Consider the following 18,174-nt stretch of genomic DNA (forward strand, 5'->3'; position numbering starts at 1 on the left):
TGAGTTAACGTAAGTACTTAAAAAAAAAAAAAATTCAGAGTTGTGACTTGCTTTTAGTAACAGATCACTTTCTCTCATTTCCTTGGGTATAACAAAGATGTCGAGCTTGAATGTAAAGAATGAAGTTGGTAGGGAGAGCTGCCGGGAGGAGTTGCCATTTCTAGAAGTATTTTGGACTATATACTTAGAGAATTCTTCAAGTATGTCACACTTAAAATTCTTAGGAAAGGTGTAAAATGTTGTCTTAAGTGTATTGTTGGGCTTGTGGAAAGGTGAAGTAAATTTACCAAGGGCAGAAGCAAAATTGTGTGGATCCAAAGACTTAAGCAAGCTCTGGAGTTGTTTCCCCAGGGACATTTGCTTACTTTGCACCCTGAAGGCATTTGGTTGCTCTGAATTGGGGATCCTGAGGTAGCGGAAGGCTAGAAGATAAAACTAGAAGTCAAGCACTGTGTTTAGTAGGAAAAATAACACTGCAGAATGGGATATAGGGTTACTTACTTACCTGATTGTTAGCTCTGAATATAGTGAAGAAAAAAAAAATCTTCCAGAGAATTACTATTTTTGTTGAAGAATAATTGACATATTAGTTACAGGTGTACAATATAGTCAATATTTGTATACATTATGAAATGGTCACCACAATAAGTCTAGTTGCTGTCTATCACCATACAAAGTTGTTATGGTATTATTGACTAGTCCCTAAGCTGTATATTATATGCCTGTGACTTACTTTATAACTGGAAGATTGTACCTCTTAATCTCCATCTGTTTTGTCCACCCCCCCTTTCCTCCCCTCTGCCAAAAATTAGTAATTTCTAGAGAATAAGGGTGTGGGGGGTAGATAAAGTAGAAAAAAGGAATGTAAAGAAAGTAATAAAGAGTATGTTAGATGGTGGTCGAAACAACCCTGAAATTTAAGTGGTTGAAAAATATAGAGATTAATTCTTCTTTTTGCTACTTATCCAGTACAGGCCGTTTGTGGTCACTTAGGTACCTAGGCTGATGGAGTCTTCATTTCAATACATAGTCCCGTGATTGCCACCTTGGGAAAGGGAACTGGCTATTACAATTTCTTCAAAAAGTCATAGATACTGACTCACATTTTCAGTGGACAAAGCCAGTTAAAACTCCACACCTTCCATCAGAGGGAATGAGCAAATGCAGTCCTACCACGGGCTTGCAGGAGAACTGGAGTTTTCATGAACTGCCGGGATGCTTGCCACCAGGGCATTACCAGATTGCAGCAGAGATTTAAATGATTGTGAGACAATATTATGGGGCCCCGCCCCTGTCAGCTGCTGCGTTGCTGCTTCTGTCATATGCCAAGTGCCTTGCATGCTGGGCTCCATGGCCACTGAGTGCCGTGCCTACCCCGCTACCTCAGCCCACCCTGCATACCCAGGGGCACAAAGCTTTTGTTGAATTGCTGAATGATGAAATTGAGGAGGAAAAGGAGATACTGAGCATAAATCCCTCTCCAAGATGTCTGGAAGGTGGGAGCTGGAAGTATATGGCACACTTCCAGTTTTGTGGTTGAAGTTGTAAAGACTGGTGGCAAGAAGCCCCTGGTGCTGGACTGGGACTATCCAGAAGATGAGGCTGGGCAAGAAGAGGAGGTCCAGAGTGACGTTTTCTCTGTAAGGGAAGTGAGCTTTCAGTCCATTGTTGAGTCTGAGTGGAAGGGTCTGAATTACACACTCAACACTGATCCCAGGGACTGGCCTTGTTCGGCCACCTGATGGATTTCCCAGCAGGTGGATCGGTGGGTAGCGCTTTTGCAGAGGAGTTGGTAGAGCTCAGCACAGCCCTAGAGCACCAGGAATACATTACTTTTCTTGAAGATCACAAAGGTTTTGTCCAGAGCCGGTGGAGCAGGCGAGACATTGAATGCCTTAATTTTATGGCAGGCTTTGGCTAGGGAACAACCTACTCTGAAGCTAGGCATACATGTATTTTGAAATAGTTTTCATCCTAATATGGAAAATATTTCAAATGTAAATTATTTCCATTGCCCTCTAATTTACTATTCCTTTATTTTCTACAAATCTGTTGTTCCTAGATTTTTGTATAACAAAATGATGGACAATAAAATTGGTCTATCTCCTCCCAATACAAAAAATATTATGAACAACTTTATGCTAGTAAAGCTTAAATTCTTAAAGTTGTGAATGTATAGGTTTCTACAACTATATAAATGATCAAAACCGACTCTTAGCAGGAAAAAAATCAGCTGTTAATTTTTTTCTTAGAACACTGAAGATAATTATCCATTAGTTCTAACAGCAGTCATTTCCTATTTTACACAAAGAATGACTGTACCAGCATATGACGGCACCAGAATACATCAAGGATAGAATGAGAAAATTTTTTTAAAGATTTTATTTTTCAACAGAGGGAGAGAGACAGCAAGAGAGGGAACACAAGCAGGGGGAGTGGGAGAGGGAGAAGCAGGCTCCCCACTGAGCAGGGGGCCCGATGTGGGACTCGATCCCAGGACTCTGGGATCATGACCTGAGCCGAAGGCAGACGCTTAACGACTGAGCCACCCAGGTGCCCTAGAATGAGAAAATTAAAGATAGTCTCACTTATGAATATAGGAGCAAAAATCTCAAGAAAAAGAAACTTCAGTCTGTTGAATCTAATAAACTGCATAATACATCATGACCAAATAGAATTTATTCAAGGAATGAGAGATTGAACATTAGAAAAGAATTAACATCAGGTTTTATTTTTATTTTTTTACGTATCACATTTTAAAGATCTGGATGATCCTCTCAGAGAAAAAGCATTAAATTCCACAGTAATTTATGACCAAAAAAAACTTAGCAAATTAGGAGTAGAAGATGCTTACCTTTTATATTACATAAAAGACCAGTGAAAATACACAGCAAATTCAGGAACAAGTCAAGGTTACCTAATAGCACTGCTATTCAGCATTGTACTAGAAGTTCTAGATAGAAGAGTGAGGTAAGACAAAAGATACAAGTTGGAAAGAAAACCGTCATTTACAGGTTTTATGAAAGTTTGCAATGAAAACCACAAAAGAGACCCCAGATAAGCCTTCTGATGAATTAGTCTGGAAATTTATCAGGATTGCCAGATACAGGCTGATATAACAAAAATCTGTTGCATTTCCCTATGCTAACAACAGAAAAATGCAATTAAAAATATTATTTACAGTGGCACCAAAAGTGCAAATTACATAGCAATAAATCAAGACCTGTAAGACCTATATTTAGAAATTATAAAATTTTATTTGAAAATATTGGAGTGTGATTCGATGGACAGTTATACTGTATTAATGGGCAGGAAGACCTATAAAAATGTCATTCTTCACATTGATATACATATTAGCATCATTCCAGTCAAAATCCCAATGCTGTCTATAGCAAATTACAAGCTGGCTCTAAAATTTAGGTGAAAAAAGAAATGGCCAAAATAGCTGAGATACTCCTAAAGAAATTCAACAAAATAGGAAAACTTGCCTTATCAGATACCAAGACAACACAGAGTTATAGTAAATGAAAACGTTGTATAGAATATTTAGCCATAAAAAATAATGAAATCTTGACATTTGCGACAATATGAATGGATCTAGAGGGTGTTACACTAAGTGAAATAAGTCAGAGAAAGACAAATAGCATATTTCACTTGTATGTGGAATCTAAAAAACAAAACCAAAAACCCAGAAATAGACTCAAATACAGAACAAACTGGTGGTTGCCAGAGGGGAAGAAGAGGTGGGTTGGGTGAGACAGGTGAAGGGGACTAAGGTACAAACTTCCAGGTATAAAACCAGTCATGGGGATGAAAAGCATAGCATAGGGAATATGGTGAATAGTATTTAATAACTTTGCATGGTTACAGATTATACTTTGTTGAGCATTATGTAATGAACAGAATTGTCAAATCATTGTTGTACCTGAAACTAATAATATTGTTTCTCAGCTATATTAAAAACAAAACAAAGACCTGTGGTATTGGTGGGATATATATCAGACCAGCATGCTATGACAGAATGAAAAGCCCAGATCAAAACCATGATGAGTAGACTCTTGATTTATGATGACTGACATTGTAGATGAATGGGGAAAAGAAGGGTAAATAGTACTGAGACAGTTGGTCGCATAGGAGGAGAAGAAATTAAGTTCTGTCCTCACCCTTGAACACAAATCAGTTCCAAGTGGATTGAAGATCTAAATGTGATTGACAAAGGTTTTAAGAACTACTGGTGTGGAGGAGATTATCTTTGTGACTTTGGGTTAAATAAAAATTAAGTAAAAGTATAGGTTGAAAAGGAAAATACTGAAAATTAAGAAACTTCTCAAAAGACACCATGATCTCACTGATACGAGGAATTCTTAATCTCAGGAAACAGGGTTGCTGGAGTGGTGGGAGGGGTGGGGTGGCTGAGTGATAGACATTGGGGAGGGGATGTGCTACGGTGAGCGCTGTGAATTGTGTAAGACTGTTGAATCACAGACCTGTACCTCTGGGGGAAAAAGACACCATAAAGAAAAAGACAAGCCACAATTGGGATATAACCCATATAACAAAAGATCGGTATTTAAACTTTTCAATAAGCAAAACAGTTAACAATTAAAGGACAAAACGTGCTCAGACACCTCAGAGAAGAGGCAGCTCAGACAGCCAATACAGTTGCTCTTTGAACAACTTAAGTTTGAACTGTGCAAGTCCCCCTATATGCGAATTTTTTTCACTAAATACAGTACAGTACTGTAAATGTATTTTCCATGTGATTTTCTTAGTAACTTCTTTTTGTACTTGTAAGAATACTGTACATAGTACACATAACATACAAAATATAAACTGCTTATGATATTGGTAAGGATTCCAGTCAACAGTAGGCTATTAGTAGTTAAGTTTCGGGGGAGTCAAAAGTTACATGCAGATTTTTGTGGAGGGGGTTGGCACTCCTAACCGTTGTGTTATTCAAGGGCCACCTGTATCTGCAAAGATACTCAGCTTCATTAATTATCAGAGAACACACTAATCCTGGCAAGATATATTCCTCAGAGTCACAAAAATTTTGGCGATGCCATGTACTTACAAGGATATGGAGCAGTGGGAACTGTGATGCACTCTTGGTGGGAATAGAAATTTGTAGTCTTCGAAAATGGCATTACCTAGTGAATCTGCAGATGCATATATCCAGTCACTCAAAAATTCTACTCCTGGACAGTTCTTGTACATTAACACCGGGCAAAAGTATTGAAATATTTATAGCAGTATTGTTTTTAAATAAATCCTATTATAGTCAAATAAAATTGATATATTACATACCAGTCATCCTTAGCTCACTGGTTAAATCTCAAAAACGTAATTTTAAGGCAAAATGCTATTTTGGAAGAATACTTGTAGTATCAACTTATAGAATGGTTAAAACACAAAATGTATTTAAGGAGATATATGTATAGCAAAACTAGAGAAAAGCGAAAGTATGATCAAGTCAGGATTACATTAGTTGAGAGGATACAATAGTTTTGAGTTCTACAGGGAATGTCAGAGACACGATTAATTTTCAATTCCTTAAATTTGTGGTAGATGCTTGGTGGTTTTACTGTTCCTTCAAGCAGTATATGAAGCTTATATATAATGTTTGGTGTATATTTCACATAAAATTATGCTGTGAAAAGGGAGTTTGAGAGTTGAGTTAACACTAAAATAGTTGTAAAAGTTTAAATGATTCTTTATATTTTTCTAAAACTACTGGGAATATTGCAATATTATTAAAATGGTATTATAGGTTTCTTAGCCAGGCTTATAATTTAATGTAGGATTACAAGATTGAAGCATATACCCTTAAGATTACAAATAAGCCTATTCAAAATATGTGTGTATGTGTGTGTGTTTTTAATGCTCAGTGGGAGGCATTTATGAGGTAGAATACTCATAGATACTGCTCTGTTAATTAATTTTATGACCTTAGCCATTTGTCTAGACTTCAGTTTTTCTTTATTTTATAAAGTTAAGGGGGTTGGAGTAGATAACTTCCAGGGACCAGATTTTTATAAATATTGATGTATAGTTTTTTAATTGTTAAAAATCATTTATTAAATCCTTATCTCTATGTAATGGTCTGCTGGATTGTACTCCAAACTCTGTACAGTCAGAATGGATTGGTTTGTAACCATTTCCACCAACCTTCCCATTTATTTGGCGTGAAGAAGACTGATCTTACACTTGAGTGGTAGGGTTTTTAAAGAAGGTTGTGGAGTGCAGGGTTTCTTAGGTAACAGATTGCAGACCTTTAGGTTTCCCCTAAAGAAATTCAGGGGCTGTACAAGTTCTCAGTGAAAATACTTTTAATGTTGTATTTATAGTTAAATCTTTTTTTTTTTTTTTTTTAAAGATTTTATTTATTTATTTGAGACAGAGAGAATGAGAGACAGAGAGCACATGAGAGGGGGGAGGGTTGGGAGGGTCAGAGGGAGAAGCAGACTCCCCGCCGAGCAGGGAGCCCGATGCGGGACTCGATCCAGGGACTCCGGGATCATGACCTGAGCCGAAGGCAGTCGCTTAACCAACTGAGCCACCCAGGCGCCCTATAGTTAAATCTTAATATGAAAATTTAACACTAGCATGTTCTGTACCACCCATATATATATATTTTATAATAACTGCCTTGTGATTTTTTTCTTACTGGTATTTTAATTGATGCAAGCTAATGAGCAGATAGCATTCCTACAAAAATGCTATTGTTTTTCCTGTTTATGAAGGAACTAAAACAGTAAAACAGAGTGGTTAAGTTAACTTGGCTAGAGTCAAGGAGCTTACATTTCTATGGCAGGATTGAGATTGGAACCTGGATGGTGTGTGTTAAAGCTTGTACTCTTAATCATTAAGCTGTACTTTCTGGTTATAAGGGCAGACCTCCTTTGTCATCTTTCTGGGCCTCAGTTTCATCATTTGTAAAATGGATATAATACATACCTCCTAAGGTTGCTCATGAGTATTAAGAAAGAAAATTATAAATTGCTTAGCACAATAGCATATGGTAATGCTTAATAAATGTTCGCTGTTGTGGTTCTAATTGTTGTCATCACTGCTGTTACCCCTATTAAAAAGATAACTATTTGTAAGGTGTGTTTTCCACTTTTTTTTAAGAATTACTTACTTATAGCCTGATTGAAGATCCAATCTAATTTTCTTTAGGCCCAGGATCTCTCTTCAAGTTTGTGGTTGTGTATGTATTCAAACTAGACTAAATAGGTCTGTTTTACCATGTAAATTGTACTTAAATTGTATTTACTATATGTATTCTTCTTTTTAAGAAAATGACAATTATATCCTCATTAATGACGGGATGGGTAATATTAGAGTGATTGTTAATACTTTATGTAACTCCAGAGAAGTCTCCAGTGGTAATAAGAGCTCTATGATTAAACCGTAGAACCTATTTTCCCACTGGCTTTTTTTGCTTCTACTGAGAGTATTTAGTGTAGATGCTAAGTACACAGACTCTGGAGTCATATTTCGTGGGTTCAGTTCCTTGCTCTGTATCACCTACTGGCTTTGTCACAAGCTTTGTAAGAGGCTGTCTGGCACATCGAACGCTCAGTAAATGGTAACTAATAGTATTGTTACTTGTGGGAGGAAACAATGGAAACCATTTCCCAAATCTGGGAAAGTTAGGAGAGTGGACAGAGAAAATAGTTATTGAAAGGATTTTAATTAGACAAATAATAATGACTTTGCTGCATCTTTGATAACCTGGGAATGTCATCACTCAGTGCACTTTGTCTTTTTTGTTCTAGGTTGGTTTTTTTGTGAAGAGAGGATGTTCCAAAGGAATGGTTGAAATTGAATTGTAAGTGTTAGAAGTGCTGAAACCCCTTTTTCCTGTACAATTTCTTTATGTTCATGCTTTTGTGATGACTTTAGAAAAAGAGTAACAATACAGCATTATGGCATAAATATTAGAAATCATATTTAAAGGATGTTTTATCCAGACAGGTTATTTTTTTATGCATCTTTTAAAATCTAAATGGTAAGATTTTTCTTTCAGTAGATTTCTTAAAGAAATTACCTCTCTTGGCAGCCATTTCTGATGTCTGAGAGTCAGTATTCAAGATGAAACCAGTTAACCATCTTCAGTGTATATACTTTTCAGTCTTTTAAACACAGATAAGCTCATTGTTTTAGTTGATTTTTAGTGAGTGGGGTGTTTTGGAGTGTTCATAGGAGGTAATGAAATTTTTTAGCTTAAGTGGCTTTTAAAGATCATCTGATATAGCTTCATCATTTTATAGGATATGGGGAAATGATCTTTTTACTCAAAAACTGGGAGAATGTTTTATTTATGTAATGATGAGAAGTAGGCAAAAAAAAAAAAAACCACATAGAAATAAAACCGGTAAGATTATACTTAATTTATTAAAATACAATGATAATATTTTACTGAAAGATACAAAACCGAGACCTGAATAAATGGAGAAGTATACTATGTTCCTAGAAACATAAAGTTAATACTCATTTTCAACATTTTCAGTCCTTTCAAATTAATATGTAAATTTGATATAGTTCCAACAAGAGTATCAACAGGTAAGTTTACAAGTTGATTCTAAAGTTCATTTGGGAGAATAAATGTGCTGGAAAACCAAGAAGATTTTGAAAAAGGAGAATTACGAATAAGACATCTGTGCACCAGATGTTAAAGTGTACTGTAAAGCTGTTGATAATGGTATTAGTTCAGAAAATTAGAGTAGCAGGATGGAAAAAGTGGGAGATCTAAATGTCTATGAGCATTTATTGTAAAGATAGCAGTTTAAATGTAGGCTATAAATTACTCAAATTGAGGCAAACTAATTGGCTTTTAATTTTTTTAAATAAATTTAGAGCTTTATCAGATACCTGACTCATAAATCTAGATATGTTAAAGGCTTAGTGAAAAAATATGTAACTTTGAAAATAATAGAAAAAAATGTATATTATTTTTTAAATCTTAGGAAAGGGAAAGGCTATTTCAAGCAGAATAGGATACCCAATAACCATAAAAAGGAAGATAGGAAATTCAGATTCCATACAAATCCAGCTGAAAATAATGGTACCACAGTTAAAAATGAGTGACAGATGGGAGAAAACATTTTCAGCACAAATAACATGTACATGTCTTAAAATTACCAAAATACCAATGTCTCATGCAAGTCAGTAAAAATTACAAACAACTTACAGAACATAAGCAAAGAAATTTAACACCAAGTAAAATAAATGGCCAATATGTATAAAAAGTATACAGCTCATTAGTTATAACTCATCACTTTTGAAGGAAATCAAAATGAGGATTTTTTTTCCATTTTAGCAAAATTTTCTGTTTCACTAAGCAAAAGTGATAGAGAAGTGAATCCTGTCATGCACGTAGGAATGTAAGCAGTATATCTTATTTGACAATAATACCAGATTTTAAATAAAATAATCTTTGATCCAGTTACTATTCTAGAGAATGTTTACTCATTTGCACAAAATTAGCTTTTTCCTAATTTTAATAGTGAAAACTTATGAACATCCCAAATGTGTATCATCTGATAAATGGCTAAACAAAATGTGATATAGTCCTACAAGGACATCTTATTCAGCTGTGGAAGGGAATGAAGTACTGATAGATCCGACAACGTGTGTGAACCTGGAAAGCATGATTTGTGAAAGAAGGCAGACACAAATACTATGTACTGTGTGATTCCACTTCTATGGAATGTCCAGAATTGGCAATCCATAGAGACAGAAAATAGATGAGTGGTTGCTTGGGGAAGAGAGAGTGGGGAGTGACTGCCTAACAGGTTTGGGCTCCTTTTTGGGGTGTTGAAGACATTTTGGAATTAGATGGTGGTGATGGTTACAGAACCATGTGCATATGTTAAAAACTGTTGTTGATACACATATTCCTTCAACAGTATACCTAAAAATGGTTAAAATGGTAAATTTTATGTTATGTACATTTTACCACAATAAAAAAAGCATTGATTTGTACATATAAAATGGATTATATGATATATTTTTTAAATTGCCAAAGTTGGGGCGCCTGGGTGGCTCAGTCGTTAAGTGTCTGCCTTCAGCTCAGGTCATGATCTCAGGGTCCTGGGATCAAGCCCCGCATTGGGCTCCCTGCTCCGCGGGAAGCCTGCTTCTCCCTCTCCCACTCCCCCTGCTTGTGTTCCCTCTCTCGCTGTGTCTCTGTCAAAAAAATAAATAAAATCTAAAAAAAATTTTTTTAAATTGCCAAAATATTCTTGTGTTAGCCTTGGTGCTGTTGATAGATCACAGTGGTTTCTTAGATACTGCAACTGAAACATATACTAAGCCAGGTATTTTTATAAAATACAGAGGGAGTATTAATATGTAAGTTTCAAAGTCTTTTATGGATGGCTGCAGACGTTAAACACTCCTCATTTTCTGCTCTGAATCACCAAGGCCCAGTTGTTTTCTTAGTTATCAAAGAGGTACACTTTTGGTGTGTAATAGCTAGTAGCTATAATAATCTAACTGGTGACCATAAACCAGAGTTCTGTTGCCAGAACTACAGGGGAGGTCTCCCTTTCCCCAAAGTCTTTCAGTTACATTGTGGTCACTTGTTGGGAATACAAAATGGCTTGTTGTTGAAATTGTTACTGCTGTTGAACAAATGTGTTAACTGATCACATACTCTTTGAGTGGAACAGTAGATCGAATAATCTCTAGCATACATTTATGTAGTCATTTTCAAATATTTGAGTACATATCCATTGAGGGGGAGGAGAGATAGAGCATTCTGGAATTTATGGTTAGGGGTGGGAGGGAAGGGCAGATAAATACATAGGTAAAATACATACTACATTGGATGGTGATTAGTGTCAGGTAGAAAATTGAGCAGGAAAGGAGAATAGGGAGGGAGTGCCAGAGTGGAGTTTACAGTATTAAATAGGGTGATCAGAAAAGTTCTCACTCAGAAGACAGTACCTGAGCAAAGACTTGAAAGAGATAGATGTTGAGCATGGAGATACTTGGGGAAACAGCATTTCAGCATCTGCAGATGCTAAAAAAGACTGAAGTGGTACCCAGTGTGACTGCCTTGCACTGAACAAGAGAATAGTAAGAGATGAGGTCTAAAAATATCAAGGAGCCAGCTCATAGGGCCTTTGTAGGCCAGTGTAAGGACTTTGCATTTATTTTGAGTAAGCTGTGAACCCACCACAATTTGAGCAGAGAAGTGGCATAACCAAAGTGTCTTCTGTAGTAGTGTTAGCCTCATTGGTTTTTTCTCTCCCCTTGATTTGAAAAAATTGATTTGTCAGTTTCATTAGTCCTTTTCAGTGAATGACTTCTGCATTGTTGTTTCTGTCTTACATCATGGTTTTCTGTTTCACTATTTTTTATACTCACTAATTCTTGAAACTTTTTTTTTCCCCCTAATTTCTTGAAATGGCTATTTTTTGTACAAATTTTTAGTCTTTTGTTTTCCCTCATGTAGACAGTTAAGGTTAAAAATTTCCCTCTCAATATTGCTTGAGCTCTGTCTCCCAAATTTTGGTATATAGCATTTTCCTATTTTTCAGTTCTATTCATTTTCTTTGAGTTCGTAATTGGAAGTTGTTTCAAATTCTGATGTAGTGGGGCACCTGGGTGGCTCAGTTGGTTAAGCGACTGCCTTTGGCTCAGGTCATGATCCTGGAGTCCCGGGATTGAGTCCCACATCGGGCTCCCTGCTCGGCGGGGGGTCTGCTTCTCCCTCTGACCCTCTTCCCTCTCGTGCTCTCTGTCTCTCATTCTCTCTCTCTCTCAAATAAATAAATAAAATCTTTAAAAAAAAAAAAATTCTGATGTAGTAATTTTCTTGTTATATTTTAGTATTGATTTCCACTTTGATAGTTCTGTGGTAAAAAAATACATATATTATAAAAATAAAATTACACTTTATATTTGTTACTATACACATTATTATGTATTATAACTATATGGGCCTATATATAGTAACATATATAGTAATACTATATATAGTATATATAATGCAATGTATAATAGTGGAATTATATATTGCTATATTATACGTATAGTGTATATTGTATGTTTTACTATAAATCTGTGACCTTATAGTAACACATAGTTTATAGTATTATATAATATAATATATATTTAAACATATGGTCATGTTACCAACCCTTTGAAATTTGTCAAGGCATCCTTTTTGTAGTGAGCTTACATAATTGTTACCCACTGGGTTGAAAGAATGAGTATTCTGCTCTTGTTATGTGCAGTGTTCTCTGTCCATTAGTTCAAGCTGATTAACTATATTGTTAAAGCTTGTATGTTTTTGCTGATTTCAGTCATCAGATCGATTCTTTAATTACTGAGAAGAGTGTATTACATTTTCCCTCTGTGTAGATGTGTCAATTACCTTTGTCCTGTCAATTTTTGCTTTATGTATTTTCAGGACATTATTAGTTGCAGCTAAGATTCAAATTGTTTTATCCTAGTGAAGTTGAAGTTTTTGTTGTTATGTACTGACTTCTTTGTTTTTTGATGCATTGCCCTTAGAGTGTGTTTTAATTTGCCATTAGTGTAGTTTGCAGCTTTCTTTTTTAAGTGTTTTCCAGATTCTTTTTCTGTTCATTTATTTCAAGTTTTTTATACCTTTTGTATCTCATTTCAACAAGTATAGCTGGGTGTTGTTAAATAGCCTTTTAAATAGTGCATATCTATTACATTTATTGATTGACTTACATATTGGGACTTATTTTTACTGCCTTATTCCATGCTTTTTATTTTTTCAGTATTTTCTCTCTTACCCTTGTTTGGATTTTTGTTTAATTTTTCTTTACTGTTTTGGAAATTACTCATTCTTGTTTTAGCAGTTGTTAGAATTAACACATACACTTGAATTTGAGTCTAGACTGAAATGTCTGTATCTTCCTATTAAATAAAGACCTTAGAGTACTTTCATTTGAATAACTTGTCTGAACTATTTTAATTTTGTCTTTTAGACATAATAACTACTATTAATTTATATTGTCAGTGTTTTAGAATTACCTCATGTGTTTTTGGTTTGTCTTTTTATTTTTTTCTTGCATTTTTGTTATTTCCTTTGTTACTGTGTTCTCCTTTAGGATTTTGATGGACTCCTGTCTCACATTGAGGTCTTTCAACCATTTGGAGTCTATTTTTGTGTGTGGTGTAAGGAAATGGTCCAGTTTCATTCTTCTGCATGTGGCTGTCCAATTTTCCCAACACCATTTGTTGAAGAGACTGTTCTTTTCCACTGGACATTTTTTCCTGCCTTGTCGAAGATTAGTTGACCATAGAGTTGAGGGTCCATTTTTGGGCTCTCTGTTCTGTTCCATTGATCTATGTGTCTGTTTTTGTGCCAGTACCATGCTGTCTTGATGATGACAGCTTTGTCATAGAGCTTGAAGTCCAGAATTGTGATGCCACCAGCTTTGCTTTTCTTTTTCAACATTCCCCTGGCTATTCGGGATCTTTTCTGGTTCCATATAAATTTAAGGATTATTTGTTCCATTTCTTTGAAAAAAGTGGGTGGTATTTTGATAGGGATTGCATTGAATGTGTAGATTGCTCTAGGTAGCATTGACATCTTCACAATATTTGTTCTTCCAATCCATGAGCATGGAACGTTTTTCCATTTCTTTGTGTCTTCCTCAATTTCTTTCATGAGTATTTTATAGTTTTCGGAGTACAGATCCTTTGCCTCTTTGCTTAGATTTATTCCTAGATATCGTATGGTTTTGGGTGCAATTGTAAATGGGATCGACTCCTTAATTTCTCTTTCTTCTGTCTTGTTGGTGTATAGGAATGCCACTGATTTCTGTGCATTGATTTTATATCCTGCCATTTTACTGAATTCCTGTATGAGTTCTAGCAGTTTTGGGGTGGAGTCTTTTGGGTTTTCCGCATAAAGTATCATACCATCTGCAAAGAGTGAGAGTTTGACTTCTTCTTTGCCAATTTGGATACCTTTTATTTCTTTTTGATGTCTGATTGCTGTGGCTAGGACTTCTAGTACTATGTTGAATAGCAGTGATGATAGTGGACATCCCTGCCGCATTCCTGACCTTAGGGGGAAAGCTCTCAGTTTTTCCCCATTGAGAATGATATTCGCTGTAGGTTTTTCATAGATGGCTTTTATGATATTGAGGTATGTACCCTCTATCCCTATGCTCTGAAGAGTTTTGATCAAGAAAGGATTCTGTACTTTGTCAAGTGCTTTTTCTGCATCTATTGAGAGGATCATATGGCTCTTGTTCTTTCTTTTATTAATGTATTGTATCACATTGATTTGTGGATGTTGAACCAACCTTGCAGCCCAGGGATAAATCCCTCTTGGTCGTGGTGAATAATCCTTTTAATGTACTGTTGGATCCTATTGGCTAGTATTTTGGTGAGAATTTTTGCATCGATGTTCATCAGGGATATTGGTCTGTAATTCTCCTTTTTGATGGGGTCTTTGTCTGGTTTGGGGATCAAGGAAATGGTGGCCTCATAAAAGGAGTTTGGAAGTTTTCGTTTCTATTTTTTGGAACAGTTTCAGAAGAATAGGTATTAATTCTTCTTGAAATGTTTGGTAGAATTCCCCTGGGAAGCCATCTGGCCCTGGGCTTTTGTTTTTTGGGAGATTTTTGATGACTGCTTCAGTTTCCATAGTGGTTATAGGTCTGTTCAGGTTTTCTATTCCTGGTTCAGTTTTGGTAGTTGATACATCTCTAGGAATGCATCCGTTTCTTCCAGGTTATCTAATTTGCTGGCATAGAGTTGCTCATAATATGTTCTTATAATTGTTTGTATTTCTTTGGTGTTGGTCGTGATCTCTCCTCTTTCATTCATGATTTGGTTGATTTGGGTCCTTTCTCTTTTCTTTTTGATAAGTCTGGCCAGGGGTTTATCAATCTTGTTAATTCTTTCAAAGAACCAGCTCCTAGTTTCGTTGATCTGTTCTACTGTTCTTTTGGTTTCTATTTCATTGATTTCTGCTCTGATCTTTATTATTTCTCTTCTGCTGGGTTTAGGCTTTATTTGCTGTTCTTTCTCCAGCTCCTTTAGGGGTAAGGTTAGGTTGTATATTTGAGACCTTTCTTGTTTCTTAAGAAAGGCTTGTATTGCTATATACTTTCCTCTTAGGACTGCCTTTGCTGCATCCCAAAAATTTTGAACAGTTGTGTTTTCATTTTCATTTGTTTCCATGAATTTTTTTTAATTCTTTAATTTCCTGGTTGACCCATTTATTCTTTAGTAGGATGCTCTTTAGCCTCCATATGTTTGAGTTCTTTCTGACTTTTCCTTTTGTGATTGAGTTCTAGTTTCAAAGCATTGTGGTCTGAAAATAGGCAGGAAATGATCCCAATCTTTTGGTACAGGTTGAGACCTAATTTGTGACCTAGGATGTGATCTATTCTGGAGAATGTTCCATGGGCACTAGAGAAGAATGTGTATTCTGTTGCTTTGGGATGGAATGTTCTGAATATATCTGTGAAGTCCATTTGGTCCAGTGTGTCATTTAAAATCTTTATTTCCTTGTTGATCTTTGGTTTAGATGATCTGTCCATTTCAATGAAGGGGGTGTTTTTCTTTGTTTTTTGTTTTTATTTTATTTTAAAGATTTTATTTTTTTTGACAGGGAACACAAGCAGGGGGAGTGGGGGAGGGAGAAGCAGGCTTCCCACGGAGCAGGGAGCCTGATGCGGGGCTTGATCCCAGGACCCTGGGAACATGACCTGAGCCGAAGGCAGACGCTTAACGACTGAGCCACCCAGGCGCCCCGTGAGGGGATTGTTAAGGTCCCCCACTGTTACTGTATTGTTGTCGATGTGTTTCTTTGATTTTTTTATTAATTGGCTTATATAATTGGCTGCTCCCATATTAGGGGCATAGATATTTACAATTGTTAGATCTTCTTGTTGGATAGGCCCTTTAAGTAGCATATAGTGTCCTTCCTCATCTCTTATTATAGTCTTTGGTTTAAAATCTAATTTGTCTGATGTAAGGATTGCCACCCCAGCTTTCTTTTGGTGTCCATTAGCATGGTAAATGGTTTTCCACCCCCTCACTTTCAATCTGGGGGTGTCTTTGGGTCTAAAATGAATCTCTGGCAGACAGCATATAGATGGGCCTTGTTTTTTAATCCAATCTGATACCCTTTGTCTTTTGATTGGGGTGTTTAGCCCATTTACATTCAGGGTAACTATTGAAGGATATGAATTTAGTGCCACTGTATTGCCTGTAAGGTGACTGTTACTGTATATTGTCTGTGTTCCTTTCTGGTCTATGTTGCTTTTAGGCTCTTTGCTTAGAGGACCCCTTTCAGTATTTCTTGTAGGGCTGGTTTCGTGTTTGCAAATTCCTTTAGTTTTTGTTTGTCCTGGAAGCTTTTTATCTCTCCTTTTCTTTTTTTTTTTTTTTTAAGATTTTATTTATCAGAGAGAGACAGAGGCAGGCAGAGGGAGAAGCAGCCTCCTTGCTGAGCAAGGAGCCCAATGTGGGACTCGATCCCAGGACCCTGGGATCATGACCTGAGCCACCCAGGCATCCCTCTCCTATTTTCAGTGACAGCCTAGCTGGATAGAGTATTCTTGGCTGCATATTTTTCTCATTTAGTGCTCTGAATATATTATGCCAGTCCTTTCTGGCCTGCCAGGTCTCTGGATAGGTCTGTTGACAATCTAATGTTTCTACCATTGTAGGTTACAGATCTCTTCTCTTGAGCTGCTTTCAGGATTTTCTCTTTGTCTCTGAGACTCATAAGTTTTACTATTAGATGTCGGGGTGTTGACCTATTTTTATTGATTTTGAGAGGGGTTCTCTGTGCCTCCTGGATTTTGGTGCCTGTTTCCTTCCCCCAAATTAGGGAAGTTCTCTGCTATAATTTGCTCCAATATACCTTCTGCCGTTCTCTCTCTCTCTTCTTCTGGGATCCCAATTATTCTAATGTTGTTTCGTCTTATGGTATCGCTTATCTCTTGAATTCTGCCCTCGTGATCCAGCAGTTGTTTCTCTTTTTCTCAGCTTCTTTATTTTCCATCATTTGGTCTTCTATATCACTGATTCTCTCTTCTGCCTCATTTATCCTAGCAGTTAGAGCCTCCATTTTTGATTGCACCTCATTAATAGCCTTTTTGATTTCGGGTTAGATTTTAGTTCTTTTATTTCTCTAGAAAGGGTTTCTCTAATAACTTCCATGCTCTTTTCAAGCCCAGCTAGTATGTTTAAAATCATCATTCTGAACTCTAGTTCCAACATCTTACTTATGTCCATATTGATTAGGTCCCTGGCAGTCGGTATTGCCTCTTCTTTTTTTTTTGAGGTGATTTTTTCCATCTTGTCATTTTGTCCGCAGGAGAATAGATGAATGAGAGAACAAAATGCTAACAACAATGTCCCCAGAAAATATACACTAAACAAATCAGAAAAGACCTGAAACCGGGGGAAAAGAAAAGGAAAGAAAGAAAAAAGAAAAAAAACAAAAACAAAGATCAGAATATGATCAAATATGATCAGGCTGGTGCATAGATCAGTGCCACACACTAGATTTTGGGTGTATTTCGGTCTGTTAGAAGAAAGTGCCTCCCAAAATTTTAAAGAAAGAAAAACTTACATATTTACAAAAAATAAGGGTTAATACGATGAAGGGATGGAATATGACTGTAAAGATGAAAATTATAAAAGATTTTATAAAAGGAAATGATAAGATAAGCTGGTTGAAAAAAGAAAGAAGAGGGTTTAAAAAAAAATAAAAAGGGAGAGAGTGTGATCAGGCAGGAGACTAGAACAAAGCCATACACTAGAGATTTAGGGTATATTTGGATGTTAGAAGAAACTGTGTCCCAGAGTTTTAAAGAGAGAACAACTTGTATATATATATACCAAAAATAAGGGCAACTACTATGAAGGGATAGAATATGACTCTAAAAATGAAAAAAAAGATTTTTTTAAAAAAGGGATTGATAAGATGTTGGTTGAAAAAGGGAAAAAGAAAAATTAAAAAAAAAAAGACAGTTAAAAAAATTAACTTTGAAAGACTAAAGAATCATGGTAAAAAAGCCATGGATTCTATGTGTAGTATTCCCCTAGCGCTGGAGTTCTGCCGTTCTCATTGTTCGGTAAACTTGGTCTTGGCTTGCTGTTCTCGCTGATCTTCTGGGGGAGGGGCCTGTTGCCATGGTTCCCAAATGT

At 36.2% G+C, this 18,174-nt stretch overlaps 1 protein-coding gene and 1 pseudogene across 4 annotated transcripts in view; both read left to right on the top strand.

Annotated features, from left to right (window-relative positions):
• SMC5 (structural maintenance of chromosomes 5) overlaps window positions 1-18,174 on the top strand; it is a 95,875-nt gene that overhangs the window by 5,096 nt on the left and 72,605 nt on the right. For all 4 annotated transcript variants that reach the window (XM_064579358.1, XM_045882237.3, XM_064579359.1 and 1 more), the window contains exon 3: window positions 7,782-7,834. In XM_064579358.1, the coding sequence (XP_064435428.1) occupies window positions 7,782-7,834 (53 nt within the window). The remainder of the gene's footprint in view (window positions 1-7,781; window positions 7,835-18,174) is intronic.
• On the top strand, window positions 6-7,769 carry LOC129046033 (complement component 1 Q subcomponent-binding protein, mitochondrial-like; annotated as a pseudogene).

The sequence above is a fragment of the Mirounga angustirostris genome, unplaced genomic scaffold (genome assembly GCF_029215605.1).
Source record: "Mirounga angustirostris isolate CCGP_5_RB_7025 unplaced genomic scaffold, mMirAng1.0.hap1 SCAF_15, whole genome shotgun sequence".
Lineage (NCBI taxonomy): Eukaryota > Metazoa > Chordata > Mammalia > Carnivora > Phocidae > Mirounga > Mirounga angustirostris.